Source organism: Lissotriton helveticus, chromosome 5_1 (genome assembly GCF_964261635.1).
Source record: "Lissotriton helveticus chromosome 5_1, aLisHel1.1, whole genome shotgun sequence".
NCBI lineage: Eukaryota > Metazoa > Chordata > Amphibia > Caudata > Salamandridae > Lissotriton > Lissotriton helveticus.
This window is the reverse complement of record NC_136065.1, coordinates 1,129,611,755-1,129,628,025: the sequence shown is the minus strand read 5'-3', so window position 1 is coordinate 1,129,628,025 and position 16,271 is coordinate 1,129,611,755. Positions and strand designations below refer to the sequence as shown.

The 16,271-nt window shown below is 43.5% G+C and overlaps 1 protein-coding gene across 1 annotated transcript in view; it reads left to right on the top strand.

Moving 5' to 3' along the window:
* The window catches only part of XPNPEP1 (X-prolyl aminopeptidase 1), a 410,780-nt gene that overhangs the window by 153,646 nt on the left and 240,863 nt on the right, over positions 1-16,271 (top strand). Inside the window, exon 9 of the mRNA XM_078643742.1 lies at positions 13,946-14,041. Coding sequence (XP_078499868.1) covers positions 13,946-14,041 — 96 coding nt within the window. The remainder of the gene's footprint in view (positions 1-13,945; positions 14,042-16,271) is intronic.

The following is a 16,271-nucleotide window of genomic DNA, read 5'->3' as shown; positions in this document are numbered from 1 at the left end:
CAAAACCTATGCAGAAGGTTGCATTTCTGTGGCCACAGTGCATACACGTGAACCTCACACATTTAGGCTGCCGGTTCAATCTTTTTTTATTTTGTGGTAGGAAACTTTTCAGACTGGCACAATATCATTAAAAACAGATGATCACACCCTGCAGTGTATTCAAAAGCGTCCCAGTGTCACTATAGGTCATACAAGTGTGTAAATCAATAAACCGGAAATGTTACATAAGGCAATGAGCATTACAACGTGTAGGAATCACAGATTATCCATACCTGTGGGTATTACATGTTAAGAATGAATGGGCAGGAGTAACAAATTCAGGCTATAAAACATAACGCAGTGACTGTGTTTTTTGGTACTGACAAGACTTTTTTACTTCCCAAAGGAACCCTTCTTTGTAATCTTAGAATAACAATAGATTGAGAAACCATAAGGATCTAAACCCATGCCTTACAGTACGTATACTTAAGCCAAAAAATAGATCATTGTGCTATATTAGAAGGCTTGAAACTTGTGAAAAATGATCTCAGTGTCAAAAGCAGTAGCCCACTTACCTTTCTAAATAAAATACAAATCTGTGATCTACATGTTGTACGATGTGTTTTGCAGCAGCCACATCATCCCTTGATGCTACTTTGAGTCAAAACTGTGATTGGAAAAAAACATAGAACTCTCCCAGAACTTTGTTAATCTCTAGAGTCATTTTAGCGCTAATATAATCTCCTCAGGATTGCTGGGCGCACAGTGATCTGTGCAGCAGGTGCCTTATCCTTGTAAGATATTTCAAGTGCAGCCTCTTTGTGGTCAATGGAGCGACCTAGAACAGATTTTCTGCCACACATATCCTTGTTGCTAACTTCTGTGCAGCAGATTTTTTTTAAACCAAATGTATAAATTGACTGTCTCTCTGCTTTTCAAGCTCTACCCTTGTGACCCCACCCACTTTTCTCTGCCTCACCTTGTCCCCCAATTTATTGGTTCCCGGAGCACATTTGTTCCAATTCCAGCACTGGCTCTGACTGAAGGGGTGGGATAATACTTTCCTTTCTGGGTCACTGCAGCCACTCACAAAGCATTCATGGAATCTTCACGTTGGTCCCATACATCGTTTAAATTAGCTAATACGCTCATATATACATATTTAAACGTGTATCCAGCAACACAGTAGGAACAAGGCCTACATTCCAGGCACTCTTTATGAATTTTTGAATCTCTGTCTGTGCTGCTTTGTGATTCGTCTTTGGCAGATCTCCTAAAGAGAACACCTTTGCAGTTTTTAAAATAGATAATTTCGGAATAGCTTGCACAATTCTAACTACAATAAGTGCATTGTTCACTTACCAAGGATAAACAATGCAGGGCTGTTTTGCGTTTGCAAAGAATGTTTGTGTCACGCAACCTTTGCACCTGGGCCCTAGTGCATGCATTTATTTTACGAACAATTGCAATTGAAAACTGCATAGGTAAGCACTCGATCCCACCACTCCTTGTGGCTGTGTGTTCCCAGATTTGTTTTACCCTAAAAAGCCATTTATTACAGTGTATTTCACTGCTAAAGATGATCTTCTCCCAGTGAGCAGGATTGTCAGATCCCGTTGTGCCCGTCAGTTTGGAGCTGGGCTGCAATTCTTTTAGGTGTGAGATCAAGAGGTAGTACGGAGGCACACACGTTTCTGTTGTTTCCCCTGATGCAGAGTGATATCTGCAAGGTGAATACGGAACCATGCAAAATGATGTTGACCGCTCCAGCATGGGAAGATTAATACTGGTACACTAAACTAGTACCACTCTCAAGCATGTCTCATTTGACCCTCAAGCTCCACCTAGCGACCCTTCATCGCGATCTAAAATCCTTGAACACCATTACTTAGATCTCAGACATCTAGATATTCAAGACTGCAAAGACGAGCACCATCAACTTCTAAATCACATTGGAAGACATTCTGTATCTGATATATGGATGAGGGCCTAAACCCCCTGTTGGTCCAGGCTCTGCTGCCTTACCTCCTGCGTTTTGATAATCTGGTCTCAAGCTTGCCTCAGAGATGATCTAACAGTGTTGTGAACACTGTGATAAGTACTGTTTAGACCTCTTCTATTTTCATTATGCGCCTGCTTACAGATTCTTGTATCTTTTTTTGAGGAATGTGTGAAATTGTAGACAATCACAGAAGTGTTAGCATCATGTCTGCCTCCTATCTAGTCTGACATATTTTGTATTGGTTTGTTATGGACGCTGCCATAACTTCATGGACGCTTACTCTGGAAGCTGCCATGTTTTTATTGTTTTAGTTATAGGAGCATATTATCTACATGTAAATCAAAATGACACGTTAATCACCATATTTGTTTAGGCTTATTGAGGTTTTAGTGTCTGCAAGTGCTGTTTTATTTTCTAAATATGAGTTAAATTGACAGCTATCTGACCATAAGTGGGATGGGCTTTGCACTAGAATTATTACACTAGAGGTCACAGCGGTTTGCAGCGATAACCAGCCTAGGTTGGAGGCAGTTCTGAGAGTTTTGCAGGGAAAGGACCTTCAGCTTTGCACTGTTTATCATACCTGTTGGACCTGGCATCTTCTGGCGTGGTCTCCTCTAACCTTTTTGGTTGCCGACCTCCTGTGTGGACCTTGTTTTGCTGGCTTAAGGCTTTGAGCATGTTTGACTTCCATTCAATGCCAAAGCGATGTGCTCGTCATATACATGATTGGCTGATTCAAGCTAGCTGTAAGTCCCATTTCAAGGGGTAAGACATATACTCTGGCATCTATCTCAAATGCTCCTCTGTGGGCCTGCAGCACTGGATGTGCGCCCACGGAGGTAGCTCATCGATAGTGCCACAGGTTTGCCCTGGTGGGGCGTGTGCACAGGTTACTGTTACTTGAGTTGCTATTTTAAAAAAAGCTACGTGCCAAGGTTCTGCATGTCTCTTGCTCCATCGGAGTTCTCCCTGGGGACAGGGTGCAGTGTTGGGAGAGTTAGGGCATATCCGAGTGTGCGTTACATGCAAGGGTCGTGAATGGCACCGGGTGGTGTGTTTGGTACGACGGGGCCTGCTTTTCGCTTTGGATTAGCATGAGGGACTGTAGGGAAAGACTAATGAGCAGTATTTATCTACGGGAAGAGTAGTAGCAGTATCGCGTTGATATCGATGAGTTTGTAATGGCGAATCCTCTCAGGTAGTGCGAGTGGATCCAACATTACGTGGGTGGAAATGTCACTTTTGGGAAAGTGGGCATTTCGATTCTCATGGCTAGGTGTGCCTGTCGGCCTGTCTCCAGTTCACATTTGGATGCTGGGGGACTGCTACATATGTGCACTGTTGATTGTAGATCCTAGTCTTGTGGCTCAAGGGAAACTGGCCCTGGGTATATGACTCTGAGGGGCTTTCTTGGATGGTTATGTGGGGGTGGAATTAGCACCTCCATTCCAAGCGGCAGGGTCTTGGCTAAAGATAGTGATCTTACCTCCTGAAGTAGGATGGCAGACAGGACAACATTTAGAAAGGGCCTGTGCATTTCAAAGGTGGCCTCTTGAACTGATTGCATCTTCAAAGGCCATCGTGGTTATAACTACTAGAGCTCTGGCCTCAGCAGTTAGAGATGCTTTCGCATTTGGAACTATAATATGCTGGTTCGACTCTGAGACATCGACACAAGGGATCTTTAGTGCAAGATTGACTGCAACTTCTGATGGCCTGAGGCTGGTCGTGCCCCAGGAAGGGGACTATCACTTGGTAGATTTTTCCTTGACATTGCGCTCGAGCGCAGTGCTTAAAATTGGCTCAATACTCCCAGTCACTTCTACTTAAATTTTAATCATGGGAGTATTGGTCAATATTAAAATAGTGTAGGATATGTGAAGGATATTAATTTGATCCTACTTATCCTCCACCTAAACTTGAGAACTACCCAGCGTTCTCTGCTTCTCTTCTCTTTTTTTTTGTTGCATATAGATATATAGATATAGATCTAGATCTATAATTGTCTCACCTCCTCAGATTTGCCGGGACACAAATGCGGCAGTGCACCACAGGGTCCAAGGTCCCCCTGTCATCCATAAAATTTCACCATGTCACGAGTATCTATGTATATATCTCTTACTGGCAGCACCACTAGGTAGTTTCCATCAGAAAAACGTTTTTTGACTTACTTATTTCTTTTGCGCTGTTTGACAAATCTTCATGAAATGTTTCCCAAAAAGTTTCAAGTTGGTTCTTGTTGTGCATGGATAGTTTCAGGCTGATCTGTCAAGCGGGAGCCGAGAAAGGTGTGGGGGGAGGGTGTAAAAAAATAAAGTGTTTTTCCATGGTAATTCCTATAGAGATTTTGAACAGGACTACAGCCCGAACCGCTGGACACAATTACACCAACTTTGGCAGATAGGTAGTAGTACTCTGGTAGGTATTTAATTAGTCACTATGCACATTAAATTAAGTTTTCTTCTTGCTTCACTACACTCTATTTAAATTACCCATTTGGGTAACGGGTCGTGAATCTGAGGCAGTGGCTTTGTCCTGGTGCATTATAGGCCAAGGGAGGAGTCACTAGATATCTTGAGACTTTAGATTCGTGCAAGGAAAAACAACTTTCAAACTTCCGTTCCCAACACTAGATTGCATGATTATGCAGATCATGTAAATCTACTTCACTGCAAACTACAAAAAGATGGTGGCAGCATAACATTTTCCTTCTCCAGCATTTGCTATCTTTCATAGATTGACAAGCGACCGACCCTCCACCCCGGTCAAGTGCTCAGTGTTTGCTACCCTTCCACTTGTGCGTTGACATATGAGCATTGGGGACACAGATGGGGAGTGAGAGTGCTGGTGCATTCACCTGATTGACTGAGGCTTGGGTGCTTTTCATTGAGTTGAAGGTACTATTAAACAAACACTGTTCTTAGGACAATGGCTATTTTAACAATCCTTATTGATGTTTGAAACTACTTCCGACTCCCACCATGATGACAGATAATAATTCCAGCATGTGAAGCCATGAAAGAAGCCCATACTGGAGAACTAGTTACATGTAAATAGCTTGTCTCATATAGAGGTCCCAAAACAAGGAATAACATTGATTAATTGAAGAAAGCATTCCTTTACCAGCGTGCCTGAAGAGGTTGGATTTGTGACTTGATGATGCCTCCAACACAGAGATATAAGAGAGCATTCTGTTGTAGAGCTTATCCATGTCAGGATGTAAAAGAATGGCAAATTAATAATCTCACTCGAAAACTGGTTAGCCTTCGCCCTATGCTTTCTGTCCTGAATTAAGAACAGTTGAGATAATACGTGCAGAAACTTATTAGTTCGAGCTTTTTGTGCAGTTCGTAATATGTGATTTTAAAGGACTCTTTTTGGGGATTAATGAAATTCTGCACCCTTTATTTCTATCCATGTTAGGGGTGTCTTTTTTTCCATTTCACTTTTTTTAGATTTGTCATTTACATACAAATTAAAACACCACCAATAATATGGAAAGGTGTTGGTAAGTTCGATAAAACTCTCAGGTAGCGTCCCATTCTACGTTGTTGGTTTCTATGAAAACAATCTATGAGTAACCCTCTTGTTGATCCAGTACAAAAAGTTTTGAGGAGCTTATCGTCCTTGGTTTTTCTCATCCTGGCTATTTGATCCCTCACGATGGTGGAGGCTAAAAAAAAAAAAGAAGTTGGTTTAGACTCATTGGGAATGTAATAAAGAAAACAGTAGCATCCAATTGGAGAACAGAAGGCGCGCCAAAGGCAAGCCCGTCTGCGCCCGTCCGTGCCAAGTCCACACCAGACGCCAGGGATGCTGGTTCTTCGTCGCCTGATGGAAGTGCTGCTTTGAGGTACTCCAGAGAGGAACTATTGGGTATCTATAAGGCTACAGCCCATTGCACACAGACCATGGACCCTGATATTCTGGCTAACAAACTATCCTCCTCATGTATGCTCTGTGACTTCAGAACTACAGGGGGAGGAGAGGAGAACCCGGTTGTTAATAAGGCCATGGCAAAGGTAGTCGTGGGGTTCCTGATAAATGTTAGATCCCTGATTAAAAATAATGTTACCTTCAAAGATTTTGTATTGCAACAAAATCCTGATTGGGTGTTCATAACGGAAACATGGGCTAATGATTTTTCAGGCCCTGATCTGGTAGAGGCTATCCCTGACGGATATTGCCTCACAAGATTTGATAGAGTAGGTAGACGCAGTGGGAGATTGGGCATTCTGTGCAGGGACTTTTTTACCTGTCGCTCCGAGCCACTGACATCTCCGGCCGATCAATATCAGGCCCTATACTTCTCTATTAATACCCATCCCACAGAAAGTTTCTCCGGAGTGCTTTGTTATCGGCATCCGGGATCTAGGGCCTTCTTTCCTCAGGAGTTCTATAAGCTTTTGGAGCCTTATTTAGACCGAATTAGTTTCACCCTGCTTGGTGATTTTAATTTTCACTTCGAGAACTCTACAAATCATGATACCCTATCCCTTTTGGAAAATATGAATGGTTGTGGCTTCTCTCAATTAGTCACTCTCCCTACTCATGTGACCGGCTGCACCCTGGATGGGATTTTTTCTAATGATCACCGTATTAGGGTAGGAGAGCCCCTTCCGTTAGCCTGGTCAGATCACTTCGCCATCCCTTTTAATTTGTGGGTCTCTGCGTCGGGGGTCATGCAACCCGATAACAAGAAAATGCTTGAAAAACGGAATCTGAAGTTGATTAGTAATGAGGGTGTAGCCACCGCCTAGGAACATTTTCATATTCCAGGTCACTAAGTGCTAATTTAGCAGCAATTGAGCTTTCCAAAAAGCTAGTAGAAGTACTGGATAGTCTAGCCCCCTTAACCCATTACTCAGCAAGGAAAAGACCCTCCGCTCCGTTGTTTTCTGATAGGCTACGTAAGCTGAGACAGGAGTGTAGGAGGCTGGAAAGATTATGGCGCACTGAGCCTACATCATCGGGCAGAAACCTGCATAAACATTGTTTGAAGGTATATAAGGTGGCCATTTTGGAAGAGAAGGGAAGGTTCTTTGTTAAGGTCTCTGAGTCTATTAAATCTTCTAAAGAGCTCTTTAAAATGGTAAACTGCCTGATTACTCCAACAAGTACCGGCTCTGGTGAGGTGTCACAGGAGCTCTGTGACAGGCTCTCAGCTTTCTTTCGTACAAAGATCCAAGAGATATACACCCAGTTGGAAGCCCAAAATCTTAATCTGGATTCAGATACTCAGTACGAAAGTGGCATGGGGGAAAGCTCTAGTAACAATAAGCTCCCTAGCCTACTCTCCTTCCTGAGTCTGTCTTTGGAGAGTACAGACCAGTTGTTAGAAGGAACTAAGTCTGGCTCGCCAATGGACTCTTGCCCCCTGAAAGTTTTAAAGAGTGCAAAAGAGGCCATTTTACTGCATCTCACCTCTGTCCTTTATTTGGCTATTTCAGAGGGGCAATACCCCTTGGCCTGGAAGGCCGCAGTGTTAGGCCTCTCTTAAAAAAGCCATCGCTGGATTAGCTGGAATTGAAGGATTATCGACCCATCTCTCTCCTGCAAGCTCCAGCTAAAATCCTTAAATCCCACCTTAACCATCATTTGAGTGCCTATTTGAGAGACAACCAAATCCTCGATGGGTCTCAACATGGCTTTATAAATGGCCATAGCACCGAAACTGCGCTCACCACGGTGCTTGATAACATGCGCACTCAGGTGGATGCAGGTCATACTACTCTTCTGGTTTTACTGGACCTCACCGCAGCTTTTGATACCCTTTCTCCACTGAGGCTTGTGGATCGCCTCAGGGAGAAAGGGGTTGGAGGCTCGGCTTTAAGTCTTTTCGCCTCCTTTCTTAGTGATCGGACCCAAACGGTGAAACTGGGCAATTTCTATTCTAACCCAACATCCTTGCTATGCGGGTGCCTCAGGGCTCTTCGCTAAGCCCTACATTGTTTAATATCTATGTTGCCCCGCTAGCAAAAGTGGTAAAATCTTTTGGTCTGGAAGTGTTATCATATGCGGATGACACGCAGATCATGGTGTCCATCACTCATAACATCAGTGATGCTGCCTGCAATGTTAAAAGCTGTATGCAGGCAGTATCATCATGAATGGTCAAAAACTATCGTAAATTGAATGGTGAGAAGACAGAGGTTCTTATCTTTGGGGACAAGGTAAACATCTGGTCCAGGGAGTGGTGGCCCGAATCTTTGGGCACTTGCCCCCGGCCCTGTTTCCCACGGTAGGAACCTGGGAGTCCTGTTGGACAAGTCATTGTCCCTCAATCTACAGATCAGTAGGACGGTGGCAACTTGTTTCGGGTTTATAAGGATCATAAAGAAGGTCACACAGTGTCTTTCACTCGCTGCCCGCAAACAAGTTGTCGTTGCTCTACTACTCTTCAGATTAGATTATTGCAACGCCCTTTATTTGGGTATTAATAAGGGACAGCTGCAGTGTCTGCAGTTGGTGCAAAATGCTGCGGTTAGGCTGGTGACCGAGGTGCCTAAATATCACTCAATCTCATCCTCCCTTCGGACGCTGCATTGGCTCCCAATTGACCGTAGGGTCACGTTTAAAGCTCTTTGTCTTACTCCTAATGCCTATTATGGCCGGGGCCCGGACGGTATCAAAGCATTATTTCACCTTTACTCCCTACTAGGAACCTCAGGTCGGCCAGTAAGCATCTTCTTAAGGTGCCTAGATTTAAGCGGCTGAGATGGGGCGGGAGATCCTTCTCAGCGTCTGCTGCTAAGAAGTGGAATTCTCTTTCTGACTAAATTGCTGGACAATGTTCACACACTCTGTTTCGTAAAATGTTAAAAACCTGGCTGTTCCCTCAGACGTTGGTTTAGGGGTGCCTCCACTGTCTGCATTTATCTTCCGCTGTTAGCACCTTGACGCCCTTGGGCAAAGTTAGCGCTTTACAAGTTTTATATTCATTCATTCATAATAATATTATTCCACTCCTGAGGCGGAAAGCCGGGAGCCATATCGAGAACTATATTTGTTTTAACTGTACTAAAATTGAGCAGATTTGCATGTTTTAAACGTCACTTACCCCCTGGGCACTCTCTACCTTGGCTAATCTGATTCCCTGCATAGCCGACTAAACGCTGTTGCAGGTCAGTTTCAGTTTATCTCGCCGCCATCCCTGGCTCAATAGGACACGCCCACTCGCGCTGGCCACGCCCCCTTCCCATCATTTCGACTCCCACAAAAACATGCTCACACATCGGACGCGCAGCGGACGAGCGCAGCGGGCGCGACGATTGCGCGCTGAAGGCGCGCATAAGGCAAGCTCGTCTGCGCTCGTCCACGCCGAGGCCGGGCGTAGGGCCATTCCCCTTGACCCCTACTGCCTCACTCCGCGCTTAAAGCGCATACATTCAAATATTCATCCGATCAACTCCGAGAAATCATGACCTCAGCGGACTGCACACTCCATTCCTCATCTGCTTTACACGAATCCCACCATAGGCCCTCACAAATGTGCTATGTGCACGACCCCTACCCCTCCCAAGGCCCCCACTCACCAAGTCCTAGCAGCACTTATCAACGTGCGGTCGGTCCCCAAACACAAAATTGAAATTTCTGAATTCATAGAATCACATAACCTAGACCTACTATTCATCACAGAAACCTGGGGTGACGATTCCTCCGGCCCACACTTTAAAGCAGCAACTCCTCCCAATTACTGCACTTGCAGACTTGATAGAAAAAAAAGAAAGGGAGGAGGGTTAGCCATCATACACAAGGACCATCTCAAAGTTAAAATCTCGGACTCTAAATACAATGACTGCGAGGCTCTCTCTTTCACCGTCAGCATCTCTGATAAACAATCATTTACAGGCATGCTACTCTACCGCCCCCCCCCGGGTCCAGATTGAAATTCCTCAACAATCTTAACAATCTAATCGAGCTATCAGCAGGAACCCCACATTATTCCATTCTGGGAGACTTCAATTTCCACCTTGAAGTAACTCACGACCCTGATACCTCGGCGTTAATAAATGATCTAGCAGCTGCCGGTCTCCAACAAATGGTTAAACAGTCTACACACATAGCGGGACACACTCTAGATGGTCTATTCACCAGCAACCCTCACATTGTGGTCACAACTGTTATCCCTCTCATTTGGACTGATCACTCAGCTGTTTGTTTCTCAATAAAACGTAACTCCCCTCCACTCTCTTCCACATCACTTTCGCCTATGTCCTTCAGAAATTGGAAAAATATCGACCCTCCTCAACTAGCGGTTACGCTGCTTGATACTTTGAATACTAGCGAACAGGATCCCTCTTTAGCATCTACAAACTACCTTAACAGTCTAAACGAAGCCTGTTATAACCTAGCGCCCCTTCAAATTTCCCATAGTAGCAGAAAACTCCCTTCGGCTCCATGGTTCACAGAAATCCTACGACTGCAGAGACAACATTGTAGGAATCTGGAGAGACACTGGCGCCGCTACTACAATCCCTCAGAAAAAATTGCCTATAAAAGTGCACTTTCCAAGTATAAACTACTTATTACCTCAGAAAAAACACGCTACTACACCGCCCAAATTAATCAGGCAAACAACTTTGCAAGAGAACTGTTTCAGGTGGTTACTCACCTTCCTAGCCCTCCCGTCCCCCGTTTCGACGGATCTCAGGAGCTTTGCAATTCCCTTGCCAAGTTCTTCGAAGACAAAGTAACTGCTATTTTCTCAGCCTTCACTCACCCACCCCCTGCCACCACCACCACGGTACTTCCTTCCAGGACCGTACCCAGCTTCTTAACCTTCGAAGCTGCCACAGAGGAACAAATTCAACTACTTGTTTCCGTTACAAATCAGGATCACCCCTAGACCCCTGTCCTCCCGCCATTCTTAATCTCATTCCAGAAGCAATTTCCCCTGCTCTCACCAACATATGCAACGCCATGTTTATAACAGGCATATACCCTTCAGTCTGGAAGGAAGCCATCATTAAACCCCTCCTAAAAAAACCTACGCTCGACTCCCTCCTTCCCGCCAGTTACCGACCCATTGCATGTCTTCCGTTCCCAGCAAAAATCTTTGAAAAGATAATGAACACACAGTTGTCTAAATTCATAGATAATAACAACTTACTGGATGATTCCCAATTCGGGTTTAGACAGGGTCATGGGACTGAGACCGCGCTACTCAAAGCAGCTGACGAAATAAGAACGACGATGGATAAGGGAGGAGCGGCAGTACTAATATTGTTAGATCTTTCTGCGGCCTTCGACACGGTCGATCATGCCACCTTGATCGACCGTGTCTCATCAATAGGATTTCAGAATAAGGCGAAAGAACTTCTTGCCTCATTCCTGATGGATCGTCCACAGACAGTAAAAATGGACCAGTTTACTTCCCGCACCTTCATACTTCCTTGCGGTGTACCACAGGGCTCCTCGCTGAGTCCGACATTATTTAACATTTACGTTTCGGACTTAGCGAGGGTAATAAAATCTTACGGTATTGCCCTTACAACATACGCTGACGACACTCAACTGGTGCTATCGGTACACAACGATTGTACTTCGGTTGCAGCAAATTTCCAAGAGGGAATGCGGGCAATCAGTTCCTGGATGTCATCAAACTGTCTTAAATTGAACTCTGATAAGACAGAGGTGATGACATTCGGGAAACTGGAACCAACCTGGTCCCCCCCAATGGGGGCCTCCCAAGATGGGAATCCCTCCTCAACCTGTCACCTCGGTTCGAAACCTCGGAGTCATATTTGATAACAAAATGACCTTCCAGCAACACGTCAATTCTGTGGTATCCTCATCCTTCTACATCCTGAAAAAAATCAAGAAACTTATGCCATACCTTCCGTTGTCGGCCGGCAAAACCCTAATCAGTACTTTGGTCTTTTCAAAAACAGACTACTGCAATGCCCTTCTTCTGAATGCCCAAGAAAAAGTTCTTAACAGATTGCAGCTAGTCCAGAATGCCTCGGCCAGAATTTTACTGGGCATCCCCAAGTTCACCTCCCCTTACATTCGACAGCTGCACTGGCTCCCAATCAGGAGCCGGACAGAATTTAAGGCATGTGCATTGCATACAAAGCCATCAATAATATAGCCCACAGTTCCTTAAAAATGCCCTCTCTCCGCTCCACCATTCAAGAACACTACGTTCATCCTCAGCTCACCTGTTGAAAGTCCCACGTACAAAAAAAGCTAACTGGGGTGACAGATGTTTCACTATCTCCACAGCCAAACTTTGGAACACATTACCCCTACACATCAAAACCGCCCCCACCCTCATTAACTTCAGAAAAAAACTAAAAACCTGGTTCTTTACATTATAATTTTTTTCAGCCACAGCGATGGTTCTGTACTCTCAGCGCCGAGACACCTATGGGTAGTTGCGCGCTATAAAAATCGCATAAACATAAACATACCAATTAAAAAAATATATATCTTTATTGGTCTTTTCATATTTTTCCATTTTCTTACAATACATGACAAAGCAAGGATGTGAAAAGCACAGTTGAAATCCGCATGTAGCAGCATCATAACAATATTATAATAGAACAGCTGTTCCTACTACAGCAGCGTGAATTCTCATGTATTATCACACATCAGTTTATCACTGACAACTAGTCTCACATACATTGCTGTGATTGCCTGCCCGCTGCACATCCCCACAGTTTCTAGGTGCCTAAACAAGAATAAGAAAAGACATGTTGCTGGCATCACGTGCTAATATTGTCCACATCATTTAAGTAATTGGTGTCAAACTGCCATGACATTAGCAGGCGCTGGAAACCTTACACATGTGGCCTGTTCAATAATGCAATGAGGGGGGCTTTGCCAAAGAAGAAAAGGAATGACAAAAGACATGTCAATAAAGCATACATTATCTAAATAACAATATTTAACAACATAACTAAAGGGCTGCCATCTGGAAATAAGGATGATAACCAGTGCATTACTGAGTGTGGGACCGTATATCACATGAACAACTTCTTGGAGATTCACCGGGGTGTGACTTGGACTCATGTGGGTGTTGGTGGCTAGTGTCACAGTACTAGGCGTCGGAGCAGGAAGGCGCAAGGTCCCTATTACATCAGGCCTCCTCCATGAGGTGTCATCTATTGGAATGCGATTGTCATCCGCCATCACCCCTCTCCCCGGATCCTGGGTTTGTATATTATGCAGTCGCTTGCTGGGTGTCATCGCCCTCCCATAATATTAACGTACTAATAACGTGTATATAAATAAAGAAGCAAAATGTAAATTGACAATTTTAAAACATTCAGTAAATATGAAGGAATTGGAAATCGAAGGCTAAAAATGAACTTGGTATTGATTTGTGGGAACAGTGTGTTAATGCAGTAAACATAATACAGTACAGACAATAGGTGGCCTCAATTGATGTTTAGTAAAGTTCCAACCTTCCTATTTAATTGAAAATGTTAATCTTTAAAAAAAATATATATATTTGTGAATTAAGATATTTCATTGTTTGTTTGATTATTTGTTTGATGAATGCTTGTTGTAGCATTTTTCCGTATTGTTTTGCTTTTCAAATCATTGGCATTTTTTAGACCAGTGCCTGCAGCTTCCAGTGATGATTCTTTGGGGATCCCCAGATTATAATAAAGATTCAGTGGGTGCTCCCCATTTCAGAATGATTAAGTGGGGCTCCACAAGGTCTAAAGTTTAAGAAACACTGATGTAATTCATTGGTATACCTAGTAGACTTGTTCACTGGATTGGGGTGAGAAATATATGTAATTCGAACACAGGGATAATGTTAAATGTCTTGGCAGATTCACTAATCACGTATTGTGCAGTAAGTAACCAAAAAGAAGAAACGGGCAGGGGACCACATTCATATTTTAAGGGATCACTAGAAATCATTTATTATTTATATATATATTGAAGCCCAAATACCATGGCTCTGTCTGCTGTAGTAAATTTGTCCCACATTCTTAATTATAGGTTTATCATGGAAGGAGAAGATTACGGCCTTGCGTACAAAAATGTCAGAAAGAAAAGTTCCTTGGCTTGTAGTCACGGCCCTGGATGAAGTTGCCTGTAAGTACCTAATTTTTCTGTTTTCTAGTCTGAGATTCCCTTCTTTCCACTTATTAACACATTATTATCAGCCACAATTTACTATACTTCTCACACCCTTTGTTTGTTAATTTCCCCTCCCTTCATAGGTATTATGTTTGACCGTTTGTTTATTTTGTTTTACTTTAAATTGCGCATAATTGCTTAGAGCTGCTCGGCATTCATCCGATTTGTCACTGCTCACTAGGGTCCACCCCACTGGTGTGGAGTTGATGGACAGCCACTTGAAGCACAAACTCCGGAAACGCAGTTGCCTTTAGACAGGATCACAACCACAACCACTGTTTTTTCATTATTTACACTGACAGCTTAATAGATGTGCTGTTTGTGGAACTAGCTCTGTTTAGTTGGACATAAGGAGCGCAGAGTTCATGGTCAGAAAGAGGACACTCGACAAGGATCTCTTTACCCTTTGTCTCTGTCGTACAGCTGGGAGCATGGGCATTGCCTGAAATGGTGCCATTGTAATAAGGAGAGTGCCCAAAATCAATAATTCACTATCCTTTGTATACCTTCTGCAATTACTTGGAAGGTCGGAAACTTGCTCAACTGAACTCTGTAGTATTCTGGGTTTAGTATTTATATTGCTGCACTTCTCTGCATCTAGCTACTCAGCCAGTGTGAGTGTTCCAGGTTAGAATGTGAGTGTGATTGACATGGATGGAATGCTTGTGTGACTGGTATGAGAGTTGGCAGTTGGAGTATGGGCTGAGTAGCTAAGAGGCTGCTCCTGGTGGGGCTGCTTGTTCCAGCATAATACTTCCTGTAACTCTATCTATGGCTGAATAAATCTACGTTACAACTCTACCTCATCTGCCTCGGCTACATCATTCTATGTATGTATGGACCAACATACTACATTATTCTTGGCGACGATCTGGAGACTTTCCTGCGCAAAATTATGCCTATTTACAAGAGATGGGAGTAACCTACAACTGAAGTGGAACAAGCATCTATCATCAAAAGTAAGGAACCTCTACCAGCACGTAAAGTAGCCCCACCAGTGCCGAACACACCAGGCAGCCCTAGCAAAAGCGTCCTGTAAAGTCATCCTAAACAAGGTTTCTGCGTAGAAAATCATCACTCAAGCTACCTACGTGACACAGAGGAAACAACGTCTAACATAGTGCCTTGTAAGCAACAATCTATGTCTACTGAAGCAAGCAGTTTCAGCAAAGAAATTGCCCTTGAAACCAAGGAATTGTTTTTTTTTTTCTTTTTCTGATTTAAGAGACTAGTGCTTTGAAAAGACTTACTTTTTACTCAAAAAGACTTTCATTTATCTTAAGATGTTGGATGTGTTACCATCTTCGTGTGCGAGTTCAAGAGTGACGCTTTAATATTGTGTATTGAGAATGTACCTGTGTCAGTCAGGCGTCTAACTGTTCTCTTGAGCCGGTATTTCCGTTGCTGAGGAGCTCCTTTCTTCTCCTCTAACAGCTCGTAATGGTGACGCAATCGAACCCTGCAGGAGGGTTCAGTGAAGGGGATGCGTCATGTTTTCACGTCAGCACAGCAGCAAATTTCCACTGTGAGCCACCCGGAGCTACGTGATTAGCGTGCCGCCATCTTTACATTGGCAACGTAGTCTCTACTTTGAAATCGTCCCGGCACTGAGTGGAAGAGGCTGTTCACGAGCGGGCTCAATGTGTGGTGTTTTGGTAATCGCTTTTCATTTTGGTTATAAGCTCTTCTTTCTGCAGTTTTGATGCGGTTTTGATGGTCACGAATGGGAGCTTATGTCAAGTGTTTTCCTCACGTTTTCAGCTGCAGCGTTAGTGCTACCATCTGATGTCCTACTGTGCATTCGAACATAATGAAGGAGTATTTGCAAGGTATTTTCCATTTGACTATACACATTTTTGACGATGTGAAGTTTTTGGAGCCGGTGTCTTTTCAACATGAACTTAATTACATTATTTCAATGCTCTTCACAATGGTTACGTTGCCATCTAGTGTCCAAAGTTGGAATTCTACTTTTGAATTTATGATCAACTATCTTCTGTGGTTTCTTTCCTTCACTTCTTCAAGATATGTTTCAAGCCACGCCTGTCTATCATCGCGGTGACAGGCACACCTATGACTATGGTTAATCTACAAGCATGTTTTTTTTTAAACTTTCACATTATCCTACAAGCATGTTTTTCTCACAGTTTATTCTTAAAGAAATGTTTTAGAAATGCGTGTGTAA